The 24378-nt window shown below is 36.6% G+C and overlaps 1 protein-coding gene across 3 annotated transcripts in view; it reads right to left on the bottom strand.

Moving 5' to 3' along the window:
* The window catches only part of d4 (double PHD fingers d4), a 339869-nt gene that overhangs the window by 21938 nt on the left and 293553 nt on the right, over nt 1–24378 (bottom strand). For all 3 annotated transcript variants that reach the window (XM_090398857.1, XM_090398855.1, XM_090398856.1), the window contains exon 8: nt 13051–13132. In XM_090398857.1, the coding sequence (XP_090254983.1) occupies nt 13051–13132 (82 nt within the window). The remainder of the gene's footprint in view (nt 1–13050; nt 13133–24378) is intronic.

The following is a 24378-nucleotide window of genomic DNA, read 5'->3' on the forward strand; positions in this document are numbered from 1 at the left end:
ATATATACTGGAAGACTATCTGCTAAGAATGCTATATTAATAAAAGAACATAAAATCAATGTTGATTAACAAACCAATCCAGATCACCTAGTCTCTTTGGACTGTCAAAAGATGGAAAGATTTGAAAATCCCTTTCAAAAATACCTATGAGCATGCAAAATTCATTGTTTGTGTGGTTCTGCTAGTATGACATATAATGACAATCATATGACATAATGTCACACCAGCAGAAATTTCAAAATTAGAAAAAATGAACATTTCAGCAATGTGACTCAGAAAAGAAAGAAAAAGTCGAGCCCTTTAGCATCGCAAAACACCAATGCCATGACCTTTCCTGCTGATGGAACCGACTTTGTCTTCTTTGGCACTGAACAACTGGCTTCTGTCCACTGTTTACAAGTTACAACAATCAGGTCCTATACAGAGGAAAATATCTTCTCATGACATATCAAGGAATCTACTGAAGTAATCCATTCACATGGTTCTGTCAACAGGAAACAGGGACTGACTTTAAATGACACCCTGAATTCTCTAAATATCTCTTAACTACATTTCAAAATTTTCAACAGTTATCTAAAAAAAAGTCTTTGAGAGAAAAGATGAATACACATTGCACATTACTTGTTTCATTTTTTTTTTTCATATTTCTCCTGTTAACAGTTTATATGAGATTTGTGTTGTTGCTGTTTGCATTTTTATTCTTACCCTAAATAACTTTAAAGGAGCATTCAACTACCATGTTGTAATAAAGTACTCCCCCAAAACACTTATTATACATAGAATAGCTCACTGTATGCCTACAAATGATCTTTACTAAAAAGTTGTGGTCAAGAAGGTATCGCCAAACTGTGATCAAGTTTTTGCACTTCTGAATCAACACCTAGTGCCTATGTAGCATTCAGGCGAAATTTGTGTTTCCATAATACTAGATTATTAAAAGAAAGCCACAGATTCGATTACAGTCACCAACTAGAGGGTGACTAGAATTCAACTGAACCAGCAAGTAGAGTTTCTACGTCCCAGAAATCAGATTTTTAACCCTGCAACATAGAAAAATGACCCCAAAACTCACATTTCTTTGGGTTCAGAATCATGAGATGGCAGGAGTTGGCTGCCATATTCTCACCCTGATGACTATGGATGGAAACAAGCTGTCCACCAATTTCCAAAAGATAGATAGGACTGAAGGAGTTCTATCTACTTCCTCTGGAGAATGAAAAGAATTTAAAGGCTTTATTTTATATTTAATGCAACATCTAGCACAAAAACATGGAAGGAAAGCTACATTTAGACTATGCAAAAAAGAGAGGGGGGGGGATGGGAGATTAAAGTTGGCCATCAAACTACTATTCCACTGGTCTTCTGAAAAGCAACAAAGGTCATCAATATCAAATTTGTTCATTACTTTAAGGCTTACCAATTAATCAGTTATTACCAACATGGATTTCACAACTCTCACTCCACATGCCTGATTCCGTTAACCATTCTGAACTTATTTTTTTTCTTTACATGTTTTTATAATGAAGTCACCCTCTTTGGAGATTTTAATGCCTTCACAAATCCAACTTGTTTTCTTTTTCAACCTCACTGATCCACTGGGTAAAGCCTTTGATATGAACAATATCTCATATAAACTGTTCATTTATTGGTAATCATTAAAAGCATTAAACTGATAATCCTGACCACATATCAAAACCTCTTGATTCTGTCCTCATTGGGAAACCCATGAGTATACTGTAGATGATGCATTAGTGCTCCAACCAACATTATCAAATTCTTGATAGGTATTAGGTATACTAAAGGGGTATAAAGGAACCTGTGATGGTATCGCATGAAAAGTTTCCACTACTAACTTTGTATCCACAATTTCCTCAAAATTTGTCCATTATCTGTTAGAAGTTCAATATCATCAATCCTAGATCTTGGTGTTCCTCTGGGTCTTTTTTTTTCCTTCTGCCATCTTGGCATCAAATACCTGCTATGCTAACCTTTTCTCTTCAAGTCTGTTTAAGTGATCATACTGCCTGAGATTAGACTGCTCACTCAGTTTGAAATGCTAACAATCTCAAGTTGATTTTTAAACATGATTCTGTAATTGATGTCATCTATGCCCTCTCCTAATTTTTCTCAAAACTCATACCTATGGCAACTAGTATTTGATCATCTGTTTTATATCTAATCCAGCTCTCAGGTCCATAAGTCAAATTTATTTTGAAGCACTTTCTTGTATACAGCTAAATTTAATTTATTTAATTTTCTCGTATTCCATATTTATTCAACTGACTCATCACCATACTTGTTTTTTGCTAATTCTATTGTTCTGTTTCCATATTTAATTGCATCCCCACTAAAATGTGCCTAAATAGCTGATATGTACCTACTTGTTATAGGTTTTCCATTCAAGAGGCCAGAGGATTTTCAATGTTCAAGTCTAAATATTTTCATAGCTGTCTTTTTATTGCTGATTTTCATAAGAAATGTGAAACAAATTACAGCAAATTATTCAATTTAGTCAAGGAATCCTGCAGACTTGTTATCCGATTTATTTAAGAGTAAAATGTCAATGCATAAAGTAAATAGCTGAGATAGCATCTCCAATTTAGATATCACGCATAATGCACTTTCATTCATAATGTTATTCAGGTCTCAAACAAATTAAGCAAAATTGTACTTGTTCAATGTCCCCACTCCATTGCTAGATGCTCATAGACGTAGTAATATTTTATAAAAACAGTTAACACATGTAAGGGATATTAGAATTTACTATCAGCTCCTACATATTTAGCTCATTGTAACATAAACATCATTCAGGGAGAATGCAAAAGACTGGTTACAATACTCACATTATCAAGAGTCTGCGTGAACACAAAAAAAGCACTATTAAAGTTCCAGGGTCATAAGTCAAATTTATTGTGATCATACTTCTGTACTTCAAGGTTAACTTTAAAAATAAAAAATAAACACTTTAAAACTTAAAAAAAATTTTTTTTTAAATTCTCAAAACGTTGACACAGGCATGAAATCTGATCAATTAAAATTAGGCAATGATGCATGATAAGGAATTATCTATTCCTTGAAAATTTCAAGGAACAGACAATCAAATTTAAATCTACTGGAATACAAAATCTTGGTTTGATTCCATTAAATTCTATGTCTAACGTCAGTCTTACAGTGGCTGCACTGCATAGTTCAGAATGCCTGGACAGAAGGACGAATTCCAGACGATTGTAGTAGAGCTCTCATAGTACCCATATATAAAAAGGGAAATAAAACTGAATGCGAGAATTACAGAGGTATATCCCTACTGAGTGTTCCTGGTAAGATATATGCAAGTATACATGAAAAACGATTGAGAAGAATTGTGGAAGAAAAGCTTAGTGAAGAACAAGCTGGATCCAGGTCAAATTGAGGTGTCAGGATCAGATCTTCACTTTACGACAAATAGTGAAGAAATCATGGGAATATAACAAAGATCTGTATTTAAGTTTTGTCGATTTGGAAAAGCACATGACAAGGTGCCAAGAGAGAAGCTATTCAATACACTACAGTTATATGGTGTTAATGGGGGCATTATATCAAGCAATACTTAGTCTTTATTTGAGTTGTAAGTCAGCAGTTAGAATTGAAGGAAGTACAGGAAGATGGTTTAATGTTAAATCTGGTGTGAGACAAGGATGTACATTATCCCTACTGTTATTCATTATCTATATGGATCACATTATGAAGGAAAGTGGTATTAAACCTGATATCAAAAATGGAGATGTCAATCTCAGCTGTTTGGTTTATGAGGATGATGTTATGCTTCTAAATAAATCAGCTACAAGTCTGCAAGAGTCTCTGACTAAACTGAATAACTGTTGTAATAGTTATGGTATGAAGGTCATCAATAAAAAGACAAAGACAATGAAAATAGGCAGAATCATTGAAAATGTCAACTGTGTTGTGAATGGAGAACCTGTGGAACAAGTAAAACATTTCATCTACTTAGGTACAATTATTAGTGAAGATGGTAAATTAAATATAGAAATAGACAACAGAATCAGCAAAGCTGGTATGGTGGGAAGTCAATTGAATAAATTCATATGGAATAAGAGAGAAATTAGTCAGAACACTGAATTACCCGTATACTAGACAGTGTTCAAACCAGTTTTAACTTATAGATCTGAGAACTGGGTCAGAAGTAAAACACTTGACCAAAGACTAGAGACCACAGATATGAGAGTCCTGAGAAAACTTATATGCATGAACAGATGGCATCAATGGCAATATCATATTAAAAATGAGGATATTAGGAAAGAACTTGACATTGTCAGCATCCAGGAATGCATTAGCAGAGCTAATCTCAGGTGGTATGGTCACTTAAACAGAACGGGCGAAAAAAGATTAGCAAAATAAGTGTTCTCTGCCATAGCAAAACAATCCAGATTAAGAGCAAGATATAGGTGAATTGATACGGTACAAAGTGCCTTAGACGATAGAAATATAAGATATGATAATGTTGGAGTCTTGACAAGTAACAGATTGATTTGGAGGAAAATTGTAGATAGGAAGTTAGCAATGATGTAAATTTTTTATGTAGTACTATCATATCTTGTACACCCCTTGAGGGTGCATGGCAGGAATTTGATGATGATGATGAATATAAATCCGGTATTTGTCATTTAACAGAATCTCACCTCTTTTTTGTCTTTTAGTAACACCAGTATGTCAGCATAATTATGCTGACACAGTTCCACTTTTTTTCTCATCAATATCTTACACTGATAGTGCCTATCTTGAATTCTGCAATAATAATATGTAGGCCTCATTGCCTGAGTTGCTTCAGCCGTAAATCCAATTACAAGAAAATAAACCTTCAATTCTGCTGATGTCGAGTTGGAATTTGTTCCATCACTTGACTTTTCTCTATTCATCTTGGTGCCTGATGAAAACAGCAGAGACACTGCTTAACTAGATGACAACCCCCCCCATCCAAAATAACATTTCATCTTGTTGTAGTGTTATAGTTTTTTGGATAAATGACTATAATAATATTTGGCACAAAGACCCATAAGTAAGCTTCCGTCATATGATATGTCTCCTATCTTATGCAATCACATTGGCAACTTTTCTTTGGTTACATATTATGTGCAATGTTAGGGTTCTTAAAAGATTTGTTATTTCTCCTCTATCTGCATTCTGTATATTCTTTATGTCTGAAGGGATAGGACAGATAGGATATAACTATCCACTGTACTAATGTACTATGGGTTTACAGCCTCCAGATGAATATAGATCCAATCTCTAGCTATGCTGATGAGAACAAACTGCATTTCTCTTACTCATTCTGCCAAACTTGCTAGAACTACATGCAAATCAACAAGATTTACAGAATACCAACTCCTCTTCAAAGCATAATTGAGAGGGTGTTTAAGATTTTAGAGAAGTTGTTAAGAACTCAAATACAAAAATGGATAGGCAAACAAGCAAGCAGCAGCATGAGTTTACTAAAGGAAGGTCATGCTTTAGCAATTTGCTTCTATTTTATAACAATGACATGGCTGTGATCAATAAAGGGAATTTACACTATGACAATTTGGATTTTTCTAAGGCATTTAATAGGATACCACACGAAAGGCTGTTGCATAAACTGGAAAATATAGGATTGGAACATAAACTCTTGACTTAGATCAGGGGATGGTTGACAGACAGATATATCAAAAAGTGGTATACAGTGAGTGTTAATCTGCTGGATTTAAGATGACAAGTTGTTTACCTCAGGGTTTCAGTCCTTGGGCCGTTATTGTTCAATCATTAATCACATCATGCAGGGTCTAACATCAGATGTTCAATTGTTTATCGACAAAGCGAAGACAGGCAGGGCAATCAGGGATGCTACTTATATTCAGCACTTACAAAATTATTTGAATAAGCTTAATTACTAGCTTAATTACTTACTAGCATTAAACTGAATCAGATTAATGTTAGTAAGTGTATAGTTATGAACTTTGGCATGATTAGTGTTCCAGCAGCATATTATATTAGCAGGGTTATGCTACAAGAAACTGAGGAGGCAAGGGATCATGGTGTACTGGTGGATAGGAATTTAAAGTTCAAAGGTCACATAGCAAAAGTTGCAAATACAACTCTGAGGACAACTGTGATGTTGAAGAGAACCTTGACATGTAAGGATAAGAAAGTTATTTTGCCTCTTTATAAGACTTTGATAAGGTCACAGTTGGATTATTGTGCACCTTCTTGGAACCTGGGAGATTTGGTCTCCCGGGTTCCAAGAGGACAAAGAAGCTGTGGAAAGGGTGCAAAGAGGAGTTACAAAGATTATATCCAGATTATGGGATTTAGATTATGAGAACAGATTGTGAGTATGTGGATTGCAAACTCTGGTTAACAGGAGAAAGAGGGGTGATATGATATATACTTTTGAATGGGTGTTATAGAATATCATCTGATGGAAATTTTTCGTTATATGGAAGGTGGGGAGAGAACACAGGGGCTGCCATGGAAGTTAAATTTATTTGCAGTCAAGAAAGGGATAAGAACTAGGTTTTTCTCCCAGCAAGCAGTGAGTGAGTGGAATAGTTTGCCTTTAGGGGTAGTGAGTGCATCTAGTGTGAATGAATTGAATGGAAAGTATGACAGCTGGTCTGGGTGATTTATGGCCTCCCTCGTTAAGTCCTTGACTCCCTGGAAGTCTCAAATAATAATAATAATAATAACAGTACTGATCTTGAACTCTGGTGATGTTGAGTTGGGGAATGTTTCAGGATTTGTTCCAATAGCTGGCTGCCTGGGCAAACAGCTTTTCGCTGTTTGCCCTGGTTCTCTGGAGAAAAAACAACCAGGACCATGTTTAACTGGGTGATGCCCCAGCCAACATGAAATTCTGTTATGCTGTACCATCAATTTATATTGTGGTTTAAGCCAATAAGAATATAATTTGGTCGGCTAAATCCTAAATTGTCAGCCCATCCTCATTTGTTCAGTATCCTAACATGGTGCACTACTAGACATTTTTAATGTGGCATGTTAGCAATTCATATAACATCTACAGTGTTGTTGCAGAGTTTTTGCATTTTTGCAGTTGAGAGAAATGTAAACAAACTTACAGATGCAGTATTAAATCATAATTGTATAAAATTAAGTGTTCTTAATTAATTAAAAGTAATTAGCATACAAATTTTATAATGAGTCATCCATTAGTGTATAGACTAGGCTACCGTAATCGTGATTGATTAAACTAGGCTCGATGCACGAATAGTTATACCTGTAAACAAATATGAATTTCTTTTTCACATTATCTTTTCATTTTTGATGTCTAGCTTAGTATAACAACCATAGCGTTTTTGTATCATATAAGACAATATTCCTGTAGGTATTGACAAACAATTCATCTTGTAAACAAACAAATAAAAACTTGCAGTATCGATAAATACAGTACAGAACTGTAAGTGTATTTTATGATTTTCTTAATAACATTTTCTTTTCCAGTAGCAAGGCTTATATGTTGGTCATACATAACTGGTAATTAGTTTACGGAATTAACAACGCATATAAAGCATATAATTAAAGGTAACTTTAATAAATAACTTCTATATTTCGGCAACGTCACGTTGCCATCTTCAGGAACATAAAGATATGGTATGTGCACGCAGGAACTAACAAAGGCAAATGAAGAAGAAAGCAAGAAACTAATATTGTTCCTGAAGTCCTAATGGTGCCCTCTGGTGGACTAATTTGGTTGTCTTGGCAGTTGGGGCTGAAGTTCTCAAAATGTAAGTCTCCCAAATTTGGGGTAGTTTCATGCACCCAAATTTGTTGAGGTTAGGAACGTTTTTTAGAGCTGATGATGATTCCTTGAATAATCTTTTGTATTTAAACTTGCTGCGGTGTATTATTTTTGTTTTCTTCCAACGAATTCTATGGTGGGTATCTAAGGCATGGTCTGCCAGCCCAGAGCAGCTGTACTGGTGAAACCGGATGTAGTCTTTGTGTTCTGAAATCCTGATATTTGTTGTTCTGCCTATTTGGCCAAAGTAGGACAATTTGCAGCTGCAAGGGTAATCTTGGATAAGGTAGAGCGGATAAGGGATGCCAACTTTTTATATGGTCTGTAACAAGAAGTAAGGTCATATTTTCTGAGGATATTGGTTATTTTCTCAGAGGTGCCCTGGATGTAGGGGATGGTGATAAATTTAGTGTAATCTTTATTGTGGAGGGGGGGGGGGGTTGTGGTTTACTGGTATTAGTATTTTTTGGATTTTTTTGGGGTTATAGCCATTGGCTAAGAAAGTGTTGTGGATGTGGTTTACTTCATAGTTAGGGCCTTGTCATCTGAGCAGATTAATTTTGCCCTGTTATATAGTGTTTTTATAACCCCATATTGTTGTCGAGGGGGGGGGGGGTGAATTGCTGGTGAATGTATCTGCCAGTATGGGTGGGTTTTCTGTAAACAGAGAAAACCAAAGATCCATCAAGCTGGCGGGTGATTAAAGAGTCTAGGAAGGGGAAGGTGTTGTTTACCTCTTTTTCTAAGGTGAACTGAACTCTGGGGTGTTGGTTGTTTAAGTGTGTTAGGAAGGAGCGGAGTGAGTCTGAGCCATGTGGCCAAATAGCGAACACATCATCCACGTAACGAAGCCAAATAGTGGGTTTTTGTGGGGCGGAGTTTAATTCCGTAAACTAATTACCAGTTATGTATGACCAACTTATAAGCCTTGCTACTAGAATTATGATCATCCACGGAGATTCCATCGCACGAAAGGCCCGCCAATATGGCAAAATGAGGTTGAAGATATTCAGACAACTAAATCGCCTGGCGTTCCTAAAATGCTGCTGGGATAACAAGGTAATCCCTAATGTGTTAAATTGAAGCACCGTTTCACTTCACAGAAAGCTCTGCGCATTTATAATCGCACTAGCTTCGCAATGTTAAGAGAACAAATTACTGCGACGCGTGTTCTCCTTGCTGACGTAAACAAAACCTTACGGGCGCTAGAGGAAGAGCTTTTGAATACACTCGGCCATGATCTTTGGACGATACTTTATGACGACTCATGCGCATCGGCATGAAAAGAGTTCGAAAAAATACGAAAACCTGATAAAGAATTCTACTTCCTTACCACAGCCACCATTCAACACTGTAGTCAACCTCTTGTCGGTAGTTTTAAAGTCTGAAGCATTCACCGCAGCTGCACGTGGTCACAATTTTGCCCTAGCTCCTAAAAGAATACCTGCCGAGGAAATCATGATCCAAATAGAACGTGGGATTTGCAACCTTCCTAACCATATCGCCAACACGTCAGACTGGATGTAGTCGGTGTTCTAACTAAAGCCAAACCTCCAAAAACCAACTTATCCAAAGACGAATATACAGCCCTACAAGAAATGAAGAATAACAAAAAAATAGTAATCACCAAAGCAGATAAGGGAAATGCCACTGTGGTGCTAAATCAAAAGGACTATAAAGGTAAGCTTAATGCTTGAGTACTACTTACCTCCCCATTGAATATAATCCTACCAGCTCTCAGATTAGAACTCTCCATAGACTCCTTAAGAAAGTCACTTCTTGGCCTGTGGAGATCACTAACAAACTAAAACCTTATAACTCTAGACCCCCCCCCGATTATATGGACTCCCAAAAATACATAAATAAAATGTGCCGTTACGTTTTATAGTGGATGGCATTGATTCCCCCACATATAAATTAGCCAAACATTTAGCCAAAACGCTCACACACTATACTGGCAACACACCATCACACATAAAAAACTCAGCCCACTTTAAAGCCAGTATAGAAAACCTCTCACTCCAACACACTGACATAATGGTCAGTTTTGATGTCTCCTCCCTATTCACTAATGTCCCACTCAAAGAAACCCTAGAGCTCATCCAAGCCAAGTTTCCTCCTGATATCTCAGTCCTATTTCAGTTCACAATGAACTCAGGCTATTTCGTTTGGCAAGGAAAGTTCTACAAACAGATAGAGGGGACAGCCATGGGTTCACCGCTTTCCCCACCCTTTCTTTATGGAGACCTTTGAAGAGAAAGCCTTAAACTCCGCCCCACAAAAACCCACTATTTGGCTTCGTTACGTGGATGATGTGTTCGCTATTTGGCCACATGGCTCAGACTCACTCCACTCCTTCCTAACACACTTAAACAACCAACACCCCAGAGTCCAGTCACCTTAGAAAAAGAGGAAAACAACACCCTCCCCTTCCTAGACACTTTAATCACCCACCAGCTTGATGGATCTTTGGTTTTCTCTGTTTACAGAAAACCCACATATACTGGCAAATACATTCACCAGCAATTCCCCCCCCCTCACAACAATATGGGGTTATAAAAACACTATATAACAGGGTAAAATTAATCTGCTCAAATGACAAGGCCCTAACTACTGAACTAAACCACATCCACAACACTTTCTTAGCCAATGGCTACAACCCCCAAAAAATCCAAAAAATACTAAAACCAGTAAACCACAACCCCCCCCCCCCCCTCCACAATAAAGATTACACCAAATCTATCACCATCCCCTGCATCCAGGGCACCTCTGAGAAAATAACCAATATCCTCAGAAAATATGACCTTACTTCTTGTTACAGACCATATAAAAAGTTGGCATCCCTTATCTGCTCTACCAAAGACCAAGACCAACCACTTCCCTTAGACCTACCTGGTGTATACCAGTTCCCTTGCAGCTGCAAATTGTCCTACTTTGGCCAAACAGGCAGAACAACAAATATCAGGATTTCAGAACACAAAGACTACATCCGGTTTCACCAGTACAGCCGCTCTGGGCTGGCAGACCATGTCTTAGATACCCACCATAGAATTCATTGGAAGAAAATAAAAATAATACACCGCAGCAAGTTTAAATACGAAAGATTAGTCAAGGAATCATCATCAGCTCTAAAAAACGTTCCTAACCTCAACAAATTTATGTGCATGAAACTACCACAAATTTGGGAGACTTACATTTTGAGAACTTCAGCCCCCAACTGCCAAGACAACCAAATTAGCCCACCAGAGGGCACCATTAGGACTTCAGGAACAATATTAGTTTCTTGCTTTCTTCTTCATTTGCCTTTGTTAGTGCCTGCATGCACATACCATATCTTTATGTTCCTGAAGATGGCAACGTGACGTTGCCGAAATATAGAAGTTATTTATTAAAGTTACCTTTAATTATATGCTTTATATGCGTTGTTAATTCCGTAAACTAATTACCAGTTAAACATTTTCTTTTATCGTGCTTACTTTATTGTAAGAATACAGCATACATATAATACACATAACATACAAAATATGTGTCAATCAACTGTTTATGTCATTAGTATGGCTTCTGGTCAAGGATATTAGTAAAATTTCTGGAGAGTCAGAAGTTATATGTGGATTTCTGACCCACGTGGAAGGGGGGGGGGGGGATCGTCACCCATAACCTCCACGTTGTTTAAGGGTTCAAATGTGTGTGTGTGTGTGTGTGTGTGTGTGTGTGTGTGTATATATATATATATACGGTGTTTCAAAAGAGGGTATACAACTTTAAATTACAATAGAAGGTGAAAAGCGATAGATGAACAATTTTTATTACCATGTGAATGTAGCATGACGCTTAAAGTTTCAACAAAGAACAGTGAAAGTTCAATATGACTGCCTCCAGTAATTCTGCAGATGTCCCATCTGTAATAAATTTTCTGCCACATGCAGCAGAGCATATATGGCATAACATCAGCAATGGCAATAATAAATTTAGTGTAAGCAAACAAAGTTTGCACTTGAAAATATCTTCAGGACTGGGACTTGGTCCAACTTTGCCCAGAGTTGTCACCAGGCAACTCTGGGCAAAGGTGGACCAAGCTCTCACATCACTCCTTGTCTCAGTATCTCCCATAATGCAAAGCACATCTCCTTGCAGGCATTTATACTGCTATGCATTAAGGGAAGGGCCACTACCCAGACCGCTTTTCATCCTTTATTTTATGCATCTCATCCAAATTGGCTGGTAGTGGTGGTACAAACACTTGATCTTTCACAAACCCCACAAGAATGGTGTAAGATCAGAGGAACACAGTGGCCATGCTACAGGTGCCCCTCTGCCTGGAAAAACAAGTGTTGAAGTATGACCTGTCAGGTAATGAGGAGGTGCTCTGTTTTGTTGGAAATGAAAGCATCCACCGTGGTCACTGTCATCTAATTGTGGTATTAAGCACCCTTGTAGCATGTCCAGATAACACCACCAGTAACAATAGACTCCAAAAAAAAAAGAAGGGTCCACACACTTTATTCTTGCTTATGGCACAAAAAATGTTAACCTTTGGGGATGCCGCAAACATGTTCTATGATGGTGTGTAGATTTTTGCTTCCCTAAATTCTGCAGTTGTGTTTACTTGCCCACTTCCATGAAAAGTGCACTCATCACTGAAAATGATCTTGTCCAAAAAATCCTCATTTTATTCTATCCTACTGATCATTTCCATATGGAAATCCTGGCATATCTTTTTATTTTTCTTCAAATATTGTATGAGGGTGTAAATTTGTAAGGCCTTAAATGTAACACTGTCATAAAACATGCCACACAGCCACATGTGAATTCCAATTTGATGAGACATCCCATCTGGTTGAATTTCCAGGACTTCTCTGGAAACTTTCCTGAACCTCTTCCACAACAGCCTGTTTCCACAAAATTCTTGTATCACATGTAGATTGTGTGCCTACTAGGAGGTTCTTTGCTGTATTGTGCGAGGAAATTCCTCTGAACTTGTGTTACAGACTTCGTTTTCTCAAACCAAAACACACGTGTTCACTCTGCATCATCGAAAGTCACCATTTTCAAATTGTGTGTGGATTACGGCATCTAGTGTTGTCATTTGGTAATAAAGTTAAGTGACCAAAAACTGACATTTTTGACTACATTATGTCACTCAGCTTTTGTATGTCTTCCGAGTTATTCTCTGTTCTTCTACAAAGTTGTATACATCCTTTTGAAACATCCTGTATTATTATCACATCAATGCTAATACGAATTAATTTAATAACTTAGCATACCTTCAGGTGGTTCGGACAGTGGTGGAGTAAGGCAGTACATGTGGTAACCTCTGTCACAGTCATCACAGAACAATAGTTGGTCCTTTAAAAAAATTATCAAACAATGTTAATTTAAAAGTGCAAAAGCAAGCATTAAATTAATAATTTGCAGAAGATTTAAAATAATGCTTTAATAAACAGTATTAATAATATTAATTCACTAACGGTAATAAATAATAAATTTATATCAATGAGAAAACCATATGATTTAATAAAGTTCAGTGGAGTGGACAGGCTTATGTGTTGGCAGTACATGCTAGTTTATTTTAACAGTATTGATTCACAACACAGAATGATAAGGAAATAATTAATACTTATTAACTGATATTTAGCTAGTATTATACCGAGCATCTTCAGAGCAAGAACAGTGTCAAAATTTATGAAACAACAACAAATTGGTATAACAGTGGAACTACAGGAAAACCTCGCTTAATGCAATTAATTAATCCATCAAATAATGGATGCTAAGCGAAATCAAGTTAAGCGAATACAATAAACAAAGGGAATAATTATAATTCATTCATCAGTTAGTGTAAATTTGAAAAAAAAAAAAAAAAATATATATATATATATATATATATATATAAGCTATATTTAGAGGATAAAATCATCCAAGATAATAAAAATCAATTGCTTAAATTTTTATTTAATGTCTAAACATTTGATTGAGCTAATTTTTTACAAAAAAATTTAAGTAAAGATGTTTGAATCGTGCTCGACTTTTTCATCTTGTCATGCAATCTGCGATAGCTGGCGATTTCTTTATGAAGATTTCGACAGACTTTGAAGCTTCGTTCCATATCATGATCAGCATCAAACAAAATTTTCTTAGCATGCTCGATATGACTGGAAACTAGCGCAAGTTCTTTTGCAGTTAGCTTCTTAGTCATAACATTCTCTTCTTGTTCGCACTCATCATCATCTTCTTCATATGCACGCTGTTCTTCTAGCTGAAGGAGAAGAACAGCATGCATATGATCATTCTCACTTAACTGTTCTGAATGGGAATTGAGTAAGTTTCTCACATATTCATTATTCAGTTCAATAAATCCAAGTTCTTTTCCAATTGCACTGATTTCTTCAATAATGATAGATCTTAGATTTTGTTCACAATATACTAACATAAGCCTTAGTTTGAAGTCACCTTTTGCATTGCCTTCTAATAAAAGTGTAAGATGATCTTTAGATACTTTGTATCCTAGATGAGATGCTTCAGTTTAAGCTAGGAAAGTTTCTGTTGGCATATGCTTCCAAAAGAGACAAATTTCGTCGAATAGCCGATTATCATAATCGCCCTCCTGAATTATCCTTTGCAATTATTCAGAAACTTGGCAGCAGAATCTTTATCAGCACTCGCAGATTCCCCAGTTATTCTTACATTATGCAGTCCAGTTCGATTTTTGATATGGGCAAACCATCCTAAATTTGCAGTAAAGTTTTCACATTCCTCTTGAAATTTGGTCTCTTTAAATGAGGTAAAATATTAAGAGCTTTTGTCTGAATATTTCCTGTTCTAACAGGGAATATTCAGAGGACTTCTTTTTTGGTTATAATCCTCAATCCAGAGTGATAGAAGATGCTCCATCTTGATCACTAAATGGCTTCTATTTCAGGTAATCAGCATGCTTAAAGAAGCAGTAGCAACTTTTCCTTGTTCTTTGTATTTTTTGCTCTTATTTAATATAGTCCAAACTGTAGACTCGCTGTATCCCAGGTCTCGCACTATCATTGTATTACTAGCTTCACTTTCATGTCTCTTAATGACTTCCAGTTTTTCCGCTCGCTGCAGATTGGCGACAAAAAATTTCGCATAATGTAAAAAAATTGCATTAACTGATTAATCACTCGCTTAAAGTGAGAAATGGTATCATTTCACTCAATCACTCATATCGAATTCACGTTAAGCGAGGTTTTCCTGTAGTTTAAAAAATTGTAACAGACAACACAAGGAACCAAAGTACTAATTGGCACCATCTATTTTTGGATAAAGAGAGAAAGAGAGAGAGAAAAAGTATTAATTAGATCTTAAAATGACTTTCTCCTAGATTTTTGGTAAATTGATACAACCATACTTGTTGAGATTTGGAGTATAAAGTTCAGTATTTCTAATCTTCTTCCTCTTTATAGCACTTTTATCCCAGTTGGTGCAGGGTCCACTGTGATTATGCAACTGGGAAACCCCAATGGGCTTGACAGAGAGCCTGGCGTTGGGGATGGAACAATTTTTATGACTGTAGAAGTGTGTGTTCACAGGGCAGGTTTGCCTGTTCTGGGGGATGAAAAACACAAGTTTCCAAGAGAAAAAACTCCCTACCTCTGTATGAGACCTTTAGTCGAAAGAGACCAGATAAAGGTTCCTCACGTCATGGACGGGAATTGAATCCAGATCTTTCCGACCAAAGGACTTTGCCTATACCGACTGAGCTATAGAGGCTCTATTATTATCAATGAAACAGAATTATTAATTAAACAGAAATTAAATGTGAATTAAATGATTTTTAATGAAATTTACATATTAGAACAGATAGAAATGAAAATAGTTTTATCAGTTGCTGTACTTTTACAAAGAATATTACAATAGTACTGTTCCCAAAGTGTCAAAATTTAGAATTTTACTGAGATTGTCTAAAAAATCATAGCGGTCTGGAAGTTGAGGGTTGCCTGATTACTGTCTGTTTCATATCTAATTGATTCATCTTCAATGTTGTAGAGGAGGAACATCTTGAAGCAAAATTGTTTATTCTACTTTCATCTTTTCCTGCATAATTTTTCATACATCAAATGAAAGGTCAGAATGAGAAGAATTTTGCAATCATCTAGTAGGGCTATCAGTGCACACAAACATGCTTTGGTTAAAAAAAAAAAATTTTCAAACATTTCTACCATAAAGTTGTTGGTAATTCAGCCATTTTTATTTGCACAGTATATTACAAGTAAATTTTAGTGACTTTCAAGGCCTTACCTAGGGCTTTGAGTTTTTTTTTTTTTTTTTTTTTTTATCACCAGCAACTTATATCTGTGTGTGTGTGTGTTGCATTTAAGCACTCTAAGACAGAGTGTCTTGCCATAGGTTGTCTGAATCCTGTGTCCTTCTTCATCTTTTGCTGCTACTAGTGTCCTTCATAGTGTGCATCACCAATATAATGCAGTTTTATCAGCATTATGCACTTGCTTGGGTTGGAGGAGCTTGTCAGTTTATCAAATTCATCAACATGCTCAGTAGCTCTTTGTGATTTTTTTCAGACAGTTTTACACCAGACACTTTATTGATAGAAATTCCATTATGCTCCTTAAACCTTTGAAGCCATCCATTGTACTATAGCTGCAGTCATATTTTAAGTTCTCTTTGGTAAAACTTAGCATGTTATTGGAATAACTGTTCCATTAACATGCCATGAGACAAGTCCAACAAATCATTCCACGTTGTCGAAACCTTTCCAGCATAATTTGATCATGCTCAGTACTCTTACAACTTTTCATAGTTTACCTAACACTTCTTGAAATCATTCTCTGAAAAGAATTTCATTATTTTCTATCTGTGTTTTTTTTTACATCATAAAAAGTTGATGAATCAATATCATACGATTAACATTTTCTGCACCAAAATACCATTGTTGAGTGATTTTTGGATGTCTGCTTTATCTTGTATTAATAAGGACTCGTGCTTTCACTTGACACTGCCATCACTGTGAAGAAGACCTTGCTTGGGAGTCCTAGCCAGGGTAAAATGTAAGCAAACTAAGCTAAGAATCACTCAGAAAAAAAGAAATCACCACCAAGTGCAGATGTAAATAATCAAGTGAATGTGTCACATGCAATGCCATCTGTGGCAGATGTGTGAACTAGTTGGGTGATTATGGGAATTTCAAGAGCAATCTCAGTTTCTTTCCAGACTAAAAGAGGAGATGAGCCATCTGTTACCAGAAAACTGGTGGTGTATATCATATATGCAATCCTGGAAGATTCAATTTCACCCATTTACTAAATATGGGTATAGTACATTTAAATTTGCTTGTGTAGCTATGTGATAATGCTTTAAATAATACCAGACTGCCAGAAGAAAGCGTTTTACACAGAATCAACCAGGCAGCTTCTACACAAACTTTTTTAGATCTCCCCCCCCCCAAGCTCATTCCTAAGTTAGTTGACCTCTGGTACAAGCAATATGGCTTCTGAAAACTTGTGTTTTTCATCCTCAACTCAGAAAAATTGACTAAATCAAAAATCAAATCAGCTATGCCTTTTATTCCCCCAGGGCATAGGTGAGGCCATTTTAGTCCTATCTAACATCTGAAGACTGACAGGGCAGTTCGATCTCCACCAGTAGACAATCAGAAATAGCTGAACCAATACTATCACTAACTACATGGCACTGGTGAAGAGATGCAGCTGACAAGTGCCACCATCTAGTGGTCTCCAATCTTAACACCATGTTTACTGTCTGAAAATAGTGTGGGTTCCATGATCGATTTTCTTGAGTTTATGGAATGAAAAACCTGAGTTTCTGGGACCTTGCTTGTTTCAGGAGAAAAAAAACTGCTTGCCTGTGCTAAAAATTGAATAACTTGGGAACCGGTCGAAAACAGTTTAGTAAAAGTTCATCTAGTCGGCAACTGGAACTGAACTGAATCTAATATCCAACCCCATCTGCTCTAGCGAATGGTGCACCCCACTTCCACTGAGCTATACAGATGCTTTATTAACTACAGAACTCATATTAATTTAGACAATACTTAGGAATATAATATGGTGATACCTATCTGCCATACAATCACACCTGAAGGCTTGAAAATTGTAAGCAGCTCAGAAGCCATGACTGGAAGTGATGAGAAAGTTGGTTGGTTAGTTGATTGATTAGGGGTTTATTGGCACAAGGGCAACTAAGTTCATGCTATGCCCAGCCAAAGGTTAAAGTAAAACTCAAGATAATAATAAACAGTAATAAAGAGATAAATTACTATATGTTATGTTATATGCTTCATATTATTATTATTATCCCAAGACCTCATGGAGTCAAAGATTTATCTGGGAGGTCCTTTTATCACACACACACATCTCATCATACCGTGTCATAAAAACACACTCAAACTCCCTGCAGACACCACACTCTCCATTCCAATCATTCACAACTCTGCACGAAAAAAACCTGCCTCTCACTCCCCCTTTATACAGTTTTCAGGGATGACCTCTGGTTCTCCCCTGATCTCCCACTATTCTCTGTAGAACTTCTCCACCACTGATCCTATAACAACCCCTTACCAACTTATAGGTCTCTATTATCTCCCCTCTTCCTCCTGTCCACCAGACTCTGCAAATAACAGCTTCTCAATCTTTCCTCATATTCGACATTCCAGAGGTCAGAAACTACCTTAGTCAGTCACCTTTGGACCCTTTCCAACATCTCTTCATCCTTCTGAAAACCCAGTGACCAAATCTGTGCACAATAGTCCATGTGTGGCCTAATCAAAGCCTTATACAACAGAACAAGAATCTCCTTACTTCTAAACGTCAGTGCCCTCCGCATCATTCCCAGAAGCCTTTGTGTTGCCTTCACAATTTTGGTGATGTGTCCCCTAAATTTTAGATCCTTATCCACTATCACCCCCAGATCTCTTATTTCCTCTACCTCCAACAATATATTCTCACCAAGTATAAATTCTGCATCCCATCTTTGTTTTCCAAATTTTAAAACCTTACATTTTGCAACATTGAACTCAGGTCCCCATTTCCGTGCCAATCACTCAATTTATTCAAGTCTTCTTGTAAGGCCACATCACCTTCACTACTCTTTATGGTTCGTCCCAACTTTGCATCATCTGCAAACAACTGAATATCTCCATCCAAATCTTCGTCAATATCATTAATATACAAGTTAAATGGTAATTACCCTAAAACAGACCCCTGAGGCACTCCACTAGTGACTTTCCTTTTCCTGGATATCGCACCCCCATACACAACTTGTTGATACCTATCAGATAGCCAGTCTCCAATCCAATGCACTAATCTAATATCCAACCCCATCTGCTCTAGTTTGACTGTCAACTTATCATGAGGTACTCGATCAAAAGCCTTTGCGAAATCGAAGCATATTACTGTGTATCCTTCTTCTCTGTTCAAGGAAGCAGTCACGTTATTGTAATAAGTAAGTAGATTACTAAGACATGACCTCCCTTTAGCAAATCCATGCTGTCCATCAAAGATAATACCATTGTTGTCAACCCAACACTGGATCCTAGTTCTCACAAGCTTCTCCAACAACTTAACCACAACACCTGACACACAGATAGGCCTATAGTTTGATGCTTGAGTTCGATCACCTCCTTTATGAAGTGGCACAATCTTGCCCTCCTTCCACTCCTTAAGAACTTGACCGAGTGCAAGACTTGTATTAAAAAAATATGTCAAGGCAGGTGTCAACTCTCTGGCACATTCCTTCAGAATACGCGGTGATATATTATCAAGTCCCACAGCCTTATTTATATCTAGTTTACTCAACTCCCCAAACACCTCTTGCTCACTTACAGTCAGTCTCTCCTCCCCATCATCAACTGCTCTCAATCTCTCCATGAAATCACATTCACAAGACTGAAAGATCTTTATGAACTACTCATTAAGTATCTCCATCACACATTCTGCAACAGCTGTCTTTATACCATTTTCTCCAATCAATGTCATCCTTTCATAATCATTCTTTCTTTTGCTGGCTACATATCGAAAGAACTCCCTAGGATTCTTTTTGGCTTCATTAGCTAACTGCTGTTCATACCTCTCTTTAGCTACTCTCACCAACCAAGTCACCCTCCTTGTCTGGTATTTGTAGACCTCATGAAATTGGTTATTTCCGCTTCTCTTATGCTGTCTCCACAATGCCCCTTTTCTCTGTATCGCATGCTTAATCTCTTTATTCATCCATCTCACACCTACCTTATTTAACCTTCTCACCCTTGGAATATATTTAGACATTGCATCTACTAGATAGTTTTTGAAAATCCCCCAAGCTGCACTGATCTCTTTTCCTGCTAACTTCTCATTCCACGCTACACCCGCAAGCTGTCTCCTGAGCTCTTCATAATCACCCCCCTTGTAGTTCCACATATACCCTTTTCTCGCACTGCTGGCAACCACCCAGGTAATCACCTCATGGTCACTCTCACCAATTGGTGGATCATTTGGCACCTCATTTATAATTACATCCTCTGATGAGATGAGGAAAATCCAAGACCCTTAATCCTCGTGTGCCCTCTGTTACATACTGTCTGAGGTAGTTATCCCTCAAAAACTCAAGAAACTCATTTTCTTTACTTCCAGTTGCTATCTCATCATTTCAGTCTATATTGCCATAATTAAAATCACCCATAAAGCTCAGTGGAAGTGACATATTCATCAACAGAGTGGTTGCCAGAAGAAAGAGCATATTCTAAGTTTGACTCTAGTTACTGATAAGAGGAACTTATTTCTAAGGCTTTCTTTGACTGGTTTCTGAGTTAGTCAATCCCAGAAACTCAGGATTTGTCATGTAAAGTCAATAAAATTGACCGTAGAACCCACAGTATTTTTAAAAAATTAAATATAGTGTTAGGATTAGGGGCCCCAAGATGGCAGCACTTGTCAGCCTCCTCTCTTCACCGGATGCTGTGTATAACTAGTGATAATCTTGGGTTGGCTATCTCCTTTTTTTTGGCAACCAGAGGAGATTGAACTGTCCCCTCAGTCTCCAAAAGTTAGATAGGGCTAAAACAGTTTCGCCTACTCTCTATAGTGGAATAAAAGGCATTAACGAATAGCAGATGTACGAAAAGTAATTTTTTTAAAAATCATATTAATCAAACCAGTATCTACATATAAATAACATATATAAACAGATGTGTTTGTATAAATTAATTATTTTTAAAAAGTTAAAAACTTCATGCAATTTATTCAGGTCTGATATGTTCTTCCTGAGAGCAAATGGCTCAAAGAGATAAGTAAAAAATTGATTCCTTTCTTGAGCGTAGTGCTGGCATTTCACCAGAATATGATGAATGGAGAGATATGTGGTGCATTTTTTCGTTACAAACAGGTGGGTTATCAGTCCTCAGTAAATAAGAATGTATAAGATGACTGTGAGCTATGCAGAGTCTAGAAAACAACTTTCTTTTTACTAGACTTAATCTCACATGATTCATTTGTCAATGCTTCCTGCCATGATGACTGCAGTTGGTAATAAACTATACATTAATCATTTTCTGTAATATCTTATAACAACAGCTGGTCAGAACCCCCAACACATGCAAGCACTTATTAATTGTTTGCACTTGGATCCTTTCCTGGTTTGGGGATGACAATGACAGCTGATTTATGCTAAGAATCTGGAAGTAATTCGCATACTTGCTCATGGCCACAACTATGTATTACATGAAGAAAATCACTGCAGAAGAAAAAATGATCCAAGTAGAACGAGGTATCCTCAGCCTTCCTTCCCGTATTGCTAACATCAGACAATGTTACCAGTGTACTTACTCATGTGAAACCACCAAAAAGCAAATGCTCTAGGAAAGCATATGAAGCCCAGCAAGAAATTAAAAACAATAGAATAATAATTAGGTAAAACAGATAAGGGAATGCCACTATGGTTTTAAACCAAAAAGATTAGAGGTATGCTTGCTTCCTTAGTTTGAGATCACTTTACCCACCTTCCTTTAGCCCAGTGATGGTGAACCTTTTAGGCTCGGTGTGTCAGAAATTTGGAAAATGCCTAACGTGACTCTGCTGGCATGCCCCCCCCCACACACACACACAAAAAAGAAAAAAAAAAAGAGAAATAATTCTTTACATATTCATTTATTTCGAAAAAAAATACAGTCCAATCATGTGTCGTATTATGTATTATATATTGAAATGTCAAATAATTACAAAAATGAAATGTGAGTAAAACTCAGACACATAAAATAATAAATAAAATAATAATAATTGAAAAACAGATTCATTATTAAAAGTTTCCTCATTAAAAAGAGTTTCATATAAAAGAAACAGTGTCCATAGCGAGAAAACGATATGCACACTGATAATTGGGTTTAAAATAGTGCACAAAAAATTATCCTATTTTTAATAGTAATTTTGAATTGAACTAAAAAAAAAAATATATATATATATATGGAGTTGGTTGCTGAGTCTTAATGGATAAGTCTGAAACTGAAGGTGGGTACTTGGTGCACTTTCAAGCCTAAGCAAGCAACACTAACTTCATCTGTCAGTCAGTTTCTTTTGTTTGTTTTAATGTTGTTTAATGCCAAGAATAAGGTCTTGCAAGAGTATCTAGAAGGAAAAATTGTGAGTAAAGTCATTGCTAGATTTTTAAGGGTGCCAAAAGTTTCTGGTATTCGGTTCCAAGTATTCAAATTTACTTGTTCGTAGTGGCACTCTTCATTCTGCAGGCAGTTTCTTTCCTGAGGTCTCAACTTCTGGAAAAAAGCTGAGACCTCAGGTTGACAAACACTTGAGTCCAGATACTGACCTGGAACTCTGCTAACTACAGCTCTAATTCTTCAATTTTGTAGCCATTGGAAATCAATTAATTCCAAAGTAGTGTATACTACTATATCTGAATATTTATTTTAATTGTCTGTTCTAAACTTCTAAATTGATTAAATCTTCTGCCAAACTGATCATTTATTGAGTTTAAAATGTGTTGGTACTTTATAGACAAGGGCTCCATTTCATTTTGCATATCTGACCTCCTCGAGCTGACCTCATCAAAATGGTTTTTTAGTTGAGGAAAATACTTATAAGTTTTAGTCCCCACATCTCATTTGAAAATTTTGAAGTTTAGTTTCAAAGGCTTTTATGTATCCAAATATGATGTCAATACTTTTGCCCAAACCTTGTAACTTTAAGTTCAGTTCATTCATATGAACTGAGAGGTCTGTAAAAAACACCAGTCTGCTGATCCATCTACAGCTGAGAAAACTGTTCCAAATTTTTATTCTCAACTTAATTTCTTCATAGCACTCCACAAATCTTTCGAAGACATTTCCTCAACTCAATCACCTCACATTGTTGTGTGTCAGCAGTCTGATGTAAGTTGATTCAACTTCCTACAACAGTGCAAAAAATTCTTGCTTGTGAAAATTCTCACTATTAAATTCACTATTTTTATTACAAATGTCATTACATGATGTAGTTCTGGAATCCTGCCTTGGCACACAACACCTCCTGGTGGATAACGCAATGAAATGGTACAATTGGATGTCTAAATAGTTTCCATAAACAGTTTCACAAATTCAACCTTTTTTCCTACCATATTGGATGTCCCATTTGTGTATCCGCTGAGAAACGTAATACTTCCTTTCTTCCCACTTTTCCCAAAAGCCACTGATGATTTGTTTTGAAATGTCTTTTTACATTCCATGTTCTGTTTACTACTGTTTCATGGCACAATAGGCAAAATGATTTGCTATTTCTGTCAATAACACCATACCTCTCAGTCCATGAATACTAAAAGCTTAGACCACTTCCTTTATCACTCAATTGGGATTTTTTAATTTGAGGTTCCTCCATAACAGGGCTAAAATATTAAAGAAATAAAAACTTTGTATTACAAATTTCATATGAAATGAGAAATTGTTGAACTGGCACAAAATAATTCAACACACTTCTTGTTCACATTGATGCAAAAGCTGAACTGAACTCACACAGGGAAAATAGTTGTTGATGCTGGGTGTTGGTGAATGCTGGTGTGTCATAGGTTTGCCATCACTGCTTTAGACTATGATCCAACCAAATCACTAAATATATAGAACACAAATGGTTCTATAGCAATGAATGTTCAGGTGGACATGTAGAAGGTGCTAGTTCCTGGGTTTAAGAAGGGAGGTTATGATTATTGAGCATCCACTCTGTAACACTTCTTCTGATGTACATAAATGTTATCACACATAGTGCTGTGGCCATTCAGATCTCTTTTGTGGATAATGGGATATGGTATATGCAAAATGACATAATCATGGTTGTCTTGGGATATAAATCCAGCATAATGCACCAAGAGGTCCTACTAAGGGACAGGTGGCAAGTCTCTCCATTGGCATTATTGGCACATCATAATGTAGGATCCTCACCAGGTTTCAAGTAAGTCTTCTGCAATTAAAAGCACACTGTCTTCTGTATGACCTTGATTGATATTATGAATGTTTTGATGGAATCCATGAAAATTTTATTGTAGTAATGATTTATAACTATTCATATTTGGTGGATCCACTGGACTTCTGGTTTTGATTTTGTGAGGACATACTTTTATTATCAGTCTTGGAATTT

The sequence above is a fragment of the Typopeltis vanoorti genome, chromosome 10 (assembly GCF_054136105.1).
Source record: "Typopeltis vanoorti isolate ZY-2024b chromosome 10, IOZ_Tvanoo_1.0, whole genome shotgun sequence".
Lineage (NCBI taxonomy): Eukaryota > Metazoa > Arthropoda > Arachnida > Uropygi > Thelyphonidae > Typopeltis > Typopeltis vanoorti.